Source organism: Centruroides vittatus, unplaced genomic scaffold (genome assembly GCF_030686945.1).
Source record: "Centruroides vittatus isolate TY-2023 unplaced genomic scaffold, ASM3068694v2 contig_459, whole genome shotgun sequence".
NCBI classification, from domain to species: domain Eukaryota; kingdom Metazoa; phylum Arthropoda; class Arachnida; order Scorpiones; family Buthidae; genus Centruroides; species Centruroides vittatus.
This window is the reverse complement of record NW_027122255.1, coordinates 1569890-1581913: the sequence shown is the minus strand read 5'-3', so window position 1 is coordinate 1581913 and position 12024 is coordinate 1569890. Positions and strand designations below refer to the sequence as shown.

At 34.5% G+C, this 12024-nt stretch overlaps 1 protein-coding gene across 3 annotated transcripts in view; it reads right to left on the bottom strand.

Annotated features, from left to right (window-relative positions):
- Positions 1-12024, bottom strand: part of siz (Brefeldin-resistant Arf-GEF family protein schizo) — a 118048-nt gene that overhangs the window by 75180 nt on the left and 30844 nt on the right. For 2 of the 3 annotated variants that reach the window (XM_067272901.1, XM_067272900.1), the window contains exon 2: positions 9124-9195. In XM_067272901.1, coding sequence (XP_067129002.1) covers positions 9124-9195 — 72 coding nt within the window. Of the gene's footprint in view, positions 1-2693; positions 3204-9123; positions 9196-12024 lie in introns of those variants that run through there. The other variant, XM_067272903.1, reaches the window with a different exon arrangement.

Here is a 12024-nt window from a genome sequence, read left to right as displayed (position 1 = left end):
GCAAACGGAGCGTGTCAATTTTCGTCTCTTAAATTCAACTAATGTTGATTGTAGTACTTAAACGAGTGCCGGAATTACTCCAACTTTACATAATTGCGTAACGAAACAATTTCGTTCGACACTTAAATCTTCAAAAGGGAATTGCTGCAGCACTTTACAGATTTAATCGATTCGGCTTCACTCGTAATTACGTAACAGTTTATTCTTCTCCGCGTGTATTTATAACTGTTCGAAGAAGCTACTCGATTAAGAATTAAACCCTTTTTGTTTGCAAAAGTGCATCGATAATTATTCAATTTAAACAATAACTAATTGATTTAAGTACGTCGACATTTAATTAAGTACGAATGACTTAAGTAATTCGCTAATTAAAAATGCATTTCCTCGAAATCATCTTCAAGTCTCAAAAAAGTCTCACGCGATACTCGCTACAAATTCATTCAAAACTGCGATAAACATCTTAATTATATATTTAATGCATAGGCGAATAAATATAATTAAGCCTTTATTTTATGCAATTAATTATTTACATAATTATTTATTTTTTCTGATTCAGAAACAGGGTACAAACTGCACTTTGCGTGCGTAGTTTCTTGCCTGTTTTGATTGAACAAACAACTTTATATTTACTTACAGGAAAGGCCATTGTGCAGAAACTATTCGTAATAATTTTTATAAGCGAATTAGAGATTTTATTAATTCACACTTATCAAATTTAAATATGTAAGTATATGGTACAGGCTTCTTATAGAAGTCTATACTCTAATTACTGTGTTAAACAGCAGAAGAGACTGCTACTTAATACGGGACTATAGTACACAGCATAATGCTGTAGCAGCTCAGTAATACTTAGTAATAGTATATGCTGCTGAGTAGGTATAGCAATCTGTATATACTACGAGTAGATGGAGTCAGGTATGTATCGAGAAAATATATATACATACACTGAATATATACATTTTCCTTTATATTTAAGATACCATATCAGAATCTGTACATATATAATAACTGAAAGAAATTTAGAGAACTTTTTAAACGAAAGATTTCTGCTTTGTCGAGCAGATAACGTTTGTTTTATTTATAATATACTTAAAATAGGTTAACGCTACTCTCTCTATATATACACACATTAATACAGCGAGTATACGATAAAAAAACCGATGAGATTTTTTCCTCGTAAGCCGAATTATTTCTATAACTAATCATTTTTATCTACGAAAATTATCGAAATTTTTCTTTGTTTTTAAATTTCCGTCCAATAACAAAACCCGAACACGCACGTTGTCAACGTCAACGATGCGTGTCTCGCTATGATGTAACCGAAAACACGCATTTTCGAATACCTTTTCGTTGTTCTTGCTGCAATTTTTTGTCAATTTTTTACTGCCCCTTTCCTTATTTTACTCGCTCCGATTCTCGGTAGCTTAACAACGAGACGATTTTTACCTGACACCGAGGGTAATTGAACTTGTGTGTGTGTAAAGTCAATGCGTACAACGAGATATTCTACGGCCCACGCCCATCACGATCCCTATAGAAGAGAAGCACAACATCGATTGTTTGCACCTCACACAGTATCTAATAATCAATAGTTATTTGTCTGTTGAACTCTTAAAACAATCGAATCGTTAGGAGGATGATTATCATCTTCGCCTCGTGTTCTTCGTCACCCCTTTTGAAAAAAGCTGGTGTGAATAACGTTAGAGAGAATGAAACACGACACACGACAAAGGCATTAAAATTGAAAAAGTGTCGTGGATATAAAGAAAAAAAAAATGGAGACAATTAGCGGTTAGACCAATTGGAGACCAAATTGCATAATTGCTACTACTAAAATTATTGACAAACGTAAGGTCTTGTATTAATAAACAGATGTAAGAGTCATAAAACCTTGATGATTTTTTTTCCTCTATAAATTCTCTCGAAATTTCTACCTTTTAAGCGGCATCTGTCATTAAATTCTTCGACGAGGCATACGGGTCATTCGACCACTCTTAATTAAGACACAGCCATTAAAACGATGCTATCGATGATTAGGAAATTTAATTATATTCTACCTAATCAATTTTTTTTAATCCTGTTTAAAACGAACAGGAATACACATTTGCCTTCCTCCTAAAAATTTTCCAACGTTAAAAATAGGCAAAATTTCCTCATTAAAACAACAATAAGATAATTATAACGGTAATTTACACACACACACACACACACAAATAATAATAATAATTGCAAAATAATTTTTCGAAATATCATTCTGAAATGGCATAAAAATTCTAATTTTCGAAACAAATTTAATTATCAATATTTACGGAATACAATTTCCAAGAGTATTTTCGGTATTTGAAACAACAGTGGAAGGTATGCTTGGAGGAATATCGACACGATTTCTTGTGTTCTTCGACAACTAAAAGCTAATGAAAGCACTCCAATTAACGATTGACTTCATTAAAAATAAAAGAAAAAAATATATATCGAATTCCGGCAAAAGGAAATTCCTCGAGCGACAGGATTTATTTTCTATTGTTTCAGATACGCAGTCGACTATTGAATACAACGTTTATTATATACAAGTTAGAAAACACATTTGTTTCGATAAACAATGGAGTAAATAGCTCGACGTAACAATATATTAATTCAATTTTAAGAGAATTTTCTGCGTATAAAAACGCACGCCATACACAGTATTAACTCACCTGTAACTATTACTTGTGGTAACTCTCAAGTAATAATATTTTCCGTAAGGCGTGAAGGGTTGAAGATAGTTTCGCGGTGGGTGCGACCATATTTCCGCCCTGGTCGTAACACACACGGCCTCTTGATACACCACGGCTTCCTTCTCCAAACCGAACATGTCATACGACAGGTGTTGAAATTAACGACGCATTCCCACACAAATCGCGTAGAGTAAGACATGGATTACACTTATATCCTCTCTCTCGCTCGATCACACGTTTACGCGTTACATCGGGCGTCGTCGATCATCCGTCCGACTCTATCGTCGTCTGCTACTTCATAAAAATACGACGGGAGTTACGTTCGACGCTGGCGCCTCTTTCGTCCAAGTACGGAACTAAAAAACACACGGGTGGTAACCGACTTCATAATACAGAGGAACGCCTACGGTGCGTTGCGTGAAGACACTCCACTGATTATAATTACTTTCATTTAAATGATAAAGGGGGAAATATACCCGGTGCGTGACCCCTCTGCCGACTTTTTTCCCCACTTTTCTTATCATTATTTGCAGTGAAATTCATTAAAAAGTTACCAATGGCTCTGCCATTGGTAACTCTTTTTAATGAATTTCACGCAAAACTTATGCAACAAACACGGACAACTTACGCAAAAACAAAGTTATAGAAATGCTTTTCTGAGTGGAAGAAGTTTTCTAACCCACGATAAATCTTAGCTAATGTGTGCGAGTTTAGACCACGTTTAAACAAAACTTCTTTAACAGATCCATTAATCTCTAAAGAAAATTTACTATAACGAATGAACCTTGTTTTTTCTTCTTCATAACAGGGGCCAAGCACATGGGACAAAGACAGCTGACTAATGGAAGAGAAAACCCATCTGCCCAGTTTGTAAAGCAGAATGGAATAAATCAAGTTTGTTTAACTAGGAAAGATAAATATAATTGTAAATCCATTTATCATTTGGCAATCAATCGTTGTCTCCAGAAAAAGAAGAGGAGAGGAAAAAAAAAGTTCGCCAAAAGTCCGGGGAAAACAGTGTTCCTCAAACGCGAGTGTTTGAAGAAGATTCCTCCTACGAAGCTTACCAAAACAAGTAGGCACGGAGAAAACGCATTAAGGACACCCTACTTTGTCCCTTTATTGTCTTCTATTACTTAGATTATTAGTTATGAAAGGGAGAACGACGGCGCCAAACCGTCCTGAAAAGCCTTCTTGTTCAATTTAAGCATCGGATATTTCGGCAGATGGCTGGTGAAACGCAAAAGATCTCGTTAACGAGCCAGAAGTGATGCCAGGGTCGTTGAACCGAGAAGCGAAAACGACAATGCCACCGCGCCATCTGTCGCCCGAATCAAGAGACGCGTGCCGGCCATTTTGAAAAACGCCATCGATCCCCGAAACGAATCGTTAACGACCCTCTTCCTGTTCTCTATTGTAACTTTGCAATTAGTAAACCAAGAAATGTACCTCGCTCAGTATATAACGAAACCATTAATAAGAGACGAGACGAGGAAAGTCCTTTGTTGTGGAATTAAACGCTTCCCGGCATCGTCTAGTGTTCCCGACCTCTAACCCCGCAGTAAAAACAGCCCTTAGTAATGATTGAATTTAAACCTGAAAAGAAATAAATGATGCTAAAGCGTCTCGAAAACCCACCCTCGGCAATAAATCCGCCATAAAAGAGTCAAGGTTATGCTTCATTCAACACCACATCTGTTTATGATCAGCCAAATGTGTTTCGTGCTATTTTCATTTAGTGAAAACTACAGTTAAGTGTATTCCTAGAAACAACAGATAAATTTACCAATTATGCGATTAACCAATGAAATTTCCTATCAATTTTTCAATAATTTAAGAAGGAAATTAAAAAGAAGGAGCCAACTCCTCGCGAAAAAAGAGGAATCTTTCCTGACCCACTTATCAGCATTGTATTCAATAATGGCTTAATTAACGATTCTCTAGTTACAAGTAATACTTTTCACTTTTATTTCAGATAAGAAAATGTTCCAATTAATAAAGAAAAATTGAAAAAAAGCATTGCAATTATATCCAATCGTTAACTGTTCAAACAATAGTTTCCTATCGATCAAACAGTAAAGGGAGATGCCTTTTTTTCTTCTCTCTCCATCAGGATGTAGATAAAGGTGATTTTAATAATGGAGGTTTGAAAAATGGATTATTAACTATGGCCCAGTTCATAAAAATACTCGAATAAAAAAATGTATATCTTCGATATCCATATATATAAATTATCTCTATTATTACGAACAATGGATCCTATATATAAAAGTAGATAACATCGTCATGCACTGTTCCTTTCCAGGTTAAAATACGAGATTTTTATTAGCAGCTTAAATCTGTTCGTAAACTTTCTCTAGACAATATTGCTGGGGTCCAAACGGGGCCGCATTAACGCATGGGTTTACCCGGCCGTGGGGCCTCATCTCACAGCTCATTACCAATATTGTTTTGTAACTGTATCCATATAAAAACAAAGAAATTGAGCCAGGGCCTCAAACAAATTCTTAAAATAGCCTTGGGCACAGAACAGCTGAGGAACAATACTGATGGGACACACGTCATCTGGGATGGAATAATACAAATTATAAACCTATCATATCAATGTAACCATATAAATAACACTTTCAGAATGGTTTTTCTGTTGTTTCGAACAATTTTGGGGGATTTTAATGGGAATGACTACTACAAAAACTTCAGATGAACGTTAAACACCGTTCAATTGTGTGACGTATGAGCAGTGTTCTATATTACAATAATTATTGTCTTTTTAGATTACGTAGCGCATTGTAAATATCGAAACATTATTTATTGTGTTACTGTGTTTTGTATTTATAGCAAAAATTGTTTGCGTGCTGTGTTACGCGCGCGCGCGCTCCATTATTGTTTGCGTGTTGTCTCCCCTCGTGTTGAGTGCCAGTTGTGATTAGTGGCGTAGCGCATGAGCGCACGTGTTGTGTTTTCTATTTCATCTTGAATTTGATGCCTTTTAAAATAACAAAACGCATAAAATATTAATAAAATATATCCATAAATTTCACACACATTTCGCAACAGAGTTGACCCGATAACATTTTACTCCCTGTTTATCTGATTAATAATCTCTTGTGAAAAAAATATAAGAAAAAGTTGTAGAAACAGTATAAAATCTGATTATATCTGTCGATTGAAACGAGTCACTAGGGATGGGTTATAGCGTTCAGAAAACAGATGTTATCAACATGCTGACCTACAGAGTAATAAGTAGTCATTCGACTGGAACGACTGCTTCGAGAAACACCACAATCATCGTCGTCACATGTAATTATTAATAGTTTTCAAACTGGATAATCGAATTTCAAAAATGTTGGCAACAAAATATGACTGGCAATTTAGATAACGCGCGATAATTTAATAAAAAGACATTAATTTGATTCTCACGCTGTCTTCACAACAAAATGAAGTTTTCCTAATGGAATGTGTGCTGCACACGAGCTAAACAAGGGTGTCCAGATACGGAGACCCAAAATTTATGTAAGTTATGAAAACAATCACATGAATTAAAAAACTTCTTAAAAACAGGCATTTCATCAGTTATTTAATTCGTTTTGTTCATACATCTTTATAGATTTCAGAGGGGGATAGACACCACATTTATGACTTGCGAGAGCTCAGTCTTAGCACCTATTAAAAATGTACAGTCAGAGCTTTTTAAACTGCAGAATAGGTTCTTATAATAAGCAAAATAAATAAAAAAAATACTTTCGCCAAATTTAGGCAAGACGAATGTCTTAATTATTCACAAATCCGGAACTAAAGACCTGAAGTAAGAACATCAACACAACATTCGAACAAAGGAGAAATATTCTATTCAGTGCTTCCGTTGTCCTCTTTACTCTCAATGCGAAAACTCATTCTCACGAGTAGAATACATTAAAAAAAAAAAAATAGATTAATGAGTTTAAAGGTCTACGGTGTCTTACTGATATTTAACTTCCACACCCAAACGTCACAAAGAAGGCTGTTAAACTCTTTTAACAAGCATTTAAATACATTGCTTCACAATATATAATGCTAACATCGTAATGGTACAGTCGGGTTAATTGGCCAAATAAATTCAAAAAAAGAACATTTTTTGAATGATAAAAACTGAATTCTAAAGCGAGTTTTTCTGCATTTCAAAAGGGAGAATGAAAGACGTCACGTGCAACCGTAAACGCTTCTATAAACGTCCGTGACGTCACACGACTACACCCACAGCATTCATATCGCAGCTAACATATCAAGTAGTCAGTCGGTTCCGGTTTGGACCGCCAGAAGGAGAGAAAACGTCCATAGATCACTTTCGAATGTATCAATAGTTCAACGCACCTCCATTGTAAATCCACTGCACAGAGGATACCAGCTATACAGGATTTTTTTTTTTTTTTGAAATTTCAATGATATCAAATACCATTCTCAGTCGAGTCATCTATAAACGAAATAATTCTTTTGTTTTTATAGAGAAATAATCGGATTAAGAGTTAAAACCGAGGCAGAAGAATATAAGAAGGATACACAATACGTTACAGGATTTAAATGTAATCCTAATAATACTAAGGGTCAAAATCCGCAGCACGCTCTTAAATATAAAATCTAAGCCTAGTATAAACTGGTAACTATTATATAATGCCCCGAATGCGCGAACAAACACCCCCCTTCAGGTACGCGTTATTTGACTGCAAAACGGGATGCGAGAAGCATTCATTCTTACACGTCATCCTCACTCGTTGCTGGATGTCACATGCTACCCATCATTCTTCGGGGAGGTAAGCTTAATCAGGCAAGACGATCATCTCTCTCCCTAGCGTGACTGATAAGTCGATTGTTGTCGGTGAGAACATCGTTATTCACTGTCACCTAAGGTACCATCCTACGCCTCCAGGCATTCGGCGCATTTCGCTATTTACTAAAATAACATCTTCATTAATAGAGACAAAATTCGAAGACAGGAAAAAAAAAGAACGTCAGCAAAGAGAGAGATAGAGACTGTTAATATCGCCAGACTCTGTCTCTGACGTTTAATTGACAGACAACCTAACTGGGCATTTCAAGTTCGAGTAAATGACTTCTACCGTGACAGATGTGGGTAATTATTCTTTCTGACAAACTTAACTTTTTTCCGTATCCTTCAACACGACTCGACTATAAAACACTCCCGGATATTTCAAAACACATTTTTCTCTATTGAAAACGGCAAATACCGAAGATCGGCGGAGGAAAACAGAAGGAAGAGAGGCACCTCGGGAGGAAAAAAAGACAGAGGCGACAGAGGAAAAACGGAGGCGTCCGGGAGGGGGTACGGAGGAAACAGAGGCATGGACTGACGAAAACAGGAATTGCAAACATTTCGCCATTCAATTTATTAAATGTGGTGGAATATTAATTCAATTTCCGCGTCTTTTTCTCTCGACGAGGTGGACGACACGAAAATTAGGTCAAGCCTCCACCACACACGGCTAAAGATTGTATTGGGTCAGCGCTTTTATGTACTCCACTAGGAAGAATTTTTTTTATTTATTTTATTACTTATAAAAAACGAGCAAGACTCACATAAATGTCAACTTACATCTCTATAACATTAAATACGTGTAAAATGTATAGCTACAACAACAATTTTTTTAACACCAAAAAAATTAATATAATAAATCTTTATCATCGCAGTAACGTGTGGTTATTACGCGAGAAAATGTACGAGCAATTATTAAGCAATAGCGTTTATGTATATACAGAAATTCGGTACTTTTGATATCGCAACCCCAACCGGTAGTTCGCGATCCCCGTAGATAACGTTATATTCTTCAGTGCGCTTAAAGGTTGAAAAGGTATAAGAAAATGCTCTTCTGTGAATTCTAAAGGGTAGAAAAATAGAAAACGCTTCTTTATACGTTCAAAGGGTGAATTATTATTCTGCTGATTCCGCAGAGAGTAAAAAAGTACCCTTCACAGAATTAAAAGAAAATAACTGCCCTAAACATTTTAAATGTTAACGATGGAAAGAATTTATGCCGTCCATTTAATCAAATATAGTCGATAACGCACGTATAAATATACTTTAACCTTGTAAAATTAAATAATTAACGTTCATCGCGCTGACTCGGGCTCTATCGAGTCGATGTCGTTAATTAATAAAAATGAATTTTACGATTCGTCGGTAGTGGCATCTGGTGAGACAAAACGGAAACAAGTTACTTAAGAGAATATTCGAATTCAGCGAAGACCGAAGACAAAGGCCATAAATTTTCATTAATTTCGAACGAAGATCCTATTTAGAATCGTTAATGCTTCTTCTGAGCCGACTCCCGCGGTTTTTTCACCCAGAATTAACGAGAAAAGATTATTAATTCACGACTAATTATTGGTTATTTTCAGAATGACGTCACCGACTCACCTAACCAATCGATCGCCTTCTGACGGGGAATGAAGTGCCAAGGGCATCGACTGAGTCGAAACGGAAACATTTCTGGAAATTAAAAAAGGAGAAAATATATTAATTGAGGCAATAAATGATAATTAAATGTTTTAAATTAATCTAAACTAACGCTATATTTATTTATATAAAGAGTCAATTTAGGTTAATTACAAAAATTAAATTAGTTAAGAATTATCATGCCAGATGGCACCACAAACCTCAGAAATGTTCAAATTTCAAAACTAAAACTGAATAAATGAAGAAATTTATGGCACTCTTCAGTAATTCGACCAGTAAATAATATGTTTAATGATACTAGAAACACTATTAAGAAGGGAAAAAAAAACACTTAAAGGAAACACGCAGAAACATTGAAATTTCAAAGTAACTGTTTAAAATCCAATAATTTCTTCCATTATTCAATAATTCGTGGTTTAACAGTAAAAAAATGAACTTAATTAGAAGAGAACACGCACAAAAACACAAAAAACACAAGCGAAACAGAAAAAACGAATGGGAATTTCAGCTAAATGTTGAAATTTCTTCGATAATTCGAGGTTTAATTGGCGCGAAACAGCGATTTTTACTCGATTTTCAAAGAGTAATACTGTATAATTATTTTCGATGCCATACCAGGAAATTTACGCAGTCGAAAGAAAAGTGCAAGTGACCCCAGTCAAAAAGGACGGTCCAAAAATAAACGGGGACAAGATCCCGCGTGCTGTTTGACAAATGAATCTAAAGACAGGAATAAGTGCAGCAATGACAAACGAAGTCGGATGCCCTAATGGTGCATCCACCACCATTCCTCCAGCGACAAACTGAGTGGCACACTAAATTCTATAAAATAACTGATGGACTTTGACGTGATGGATGAGTAAATTTATATCTTTTTTTTCTTCTTCTTTTCCTTCACTTTAATGTTATATTTTGCATACGGATTAGGAAAAATAATGTAAAAATGAAAAGTTCTAAGACCTAAAACTTTCACGAAAGCACGAAATTTTAGTACAAAAATCAATAAATTTCGAAATGTGGCATTAAAAAGTTTCTTCCAGTTTAAATTTTTAAAATCTATTCGTAAAGTTTATTGGTTAAAAATCTTATATATTTCTAACTGTTACGTGTTTGCATACGTAATCATTTGTAACTAAAACGATTGGATGGAAAGTTTTTAAATATTCAAAACTCGAAAAAACGGAAATTGTTATTCAAGTTTAATTTATCTTATTAATAAATTTATTGTAAGTAAAAACAATAAAGTTTCTTTTAAATTTTTTTCTTAAAAAGTAAATTAAAATACATTTTAAGAGGGGGGAAAAATGTAAACTATGAATTAAGGGGGAAAAATACAAATTTTAGAATCAAATATTCAAGAAATTAATGAAATATTCTATTAATAGTAGAATAATTTTAAAAAAGGGATAAAAATAGAACGAATTGATGGAATTTATACACATTTTATTCCTGTAAAATCTTATATAACAAACGAAGGCGTTCTCTATTGAATCTTCGATTATACATAAAAAGAGATAAAGTTGTATCACTTTAAAGAGAAATCTAAAAATAGATTTCTGCATTACACTTAAATGATAATCGGTCGAGTGGAACGAAATTATGGCTTCGTCCAATTGTGAACTTTGTAATACAATTGTAGACGAATTCGACCGTGACATTTATATAAACCTTATTCGCGAGATAGTAATTTTACTGTAGAACAGAATGGCGTTAACGATGACTTGGTATGAATCTATAATTAATAGTCTGTACTTAATAGAGAAAAGTTATGATGGAAAGCTATATAGTTTCAATGCATGTTTGTATAACAGTAAAATGACTGCGCTTGTGTACATATAATATACTAAATTCGGTGTCCAAAAAAGCAGAAATATAACAGTATATACTATAATGTCAATTTAGCATCAGTTTATACTTGTACCTATAAAAATTATAGATTTTTATAAATACGGGGTGGTCCAAAAGATGGTTATAACGCTTAGAAAGTAGCTTTCAAACAGCAAAGGTCGACAGTAAGAATTCTGTTTTCTGATTATGGATCCTAATTTGAAAAAATCCAGAGAGCAGGCGCTCTGATCGAATCAAATCCAATTCTAAATTCAATCAGAATCAGGAAACTACTTTCTGATTGGATCCTAAATTAGATTTATGGATCCTAATTTGAAGTCGAATGATACGTCTGACATTCTTTAACATCACTTTATCGGATAGAGATGATCATTTATCTGATAGGACACGCACATTTAACAATTCTTGTTATCAAAAACACTCATAAAACTATCGATAAAAACTAAAAATAATATATTAGACCAGACAATAGCCTGTCATTTTTAGTAAACACACAGATATATATCAGTTTCAACGATATTATTATCTAGAAGGATGCTGTCATCCAACAGAAACAAGAAAAAAAAATTAGGAATTGTACCGATTCCAAAAATATTTTATCATTTATTTTGACGAAAAAAACTTATTTCTTGTTTCTTTTATATACAGATTAATCAATATTGCTGTTTCTATTGTTATTTATACTTCAAAGATGAGGGAGATCAATGATAAAACTTACAATACAATACTGTACTTTTGAGTCACAAGGATGATGTGGAAACTTCATTACAAAAAACCGATATCTAAATGTAGGATTGTATTTCTGTATTAATTTTATGCTTCCTACGATAATCTAGCTTTCCACTTGTCGATATTACGCACAAGTGTTGACAATGAAAACGTTGCTAGGATACAGGAAGATGCTATCTGCAAAGTCGTGCGTCACTATGACAACCGCCGAGCTTAGTAAAGTCAGGGATGAAGGCTCTCCCCTCTCTCTGGTCATAAAATCCGCTCATCCAATAATACGCTTTA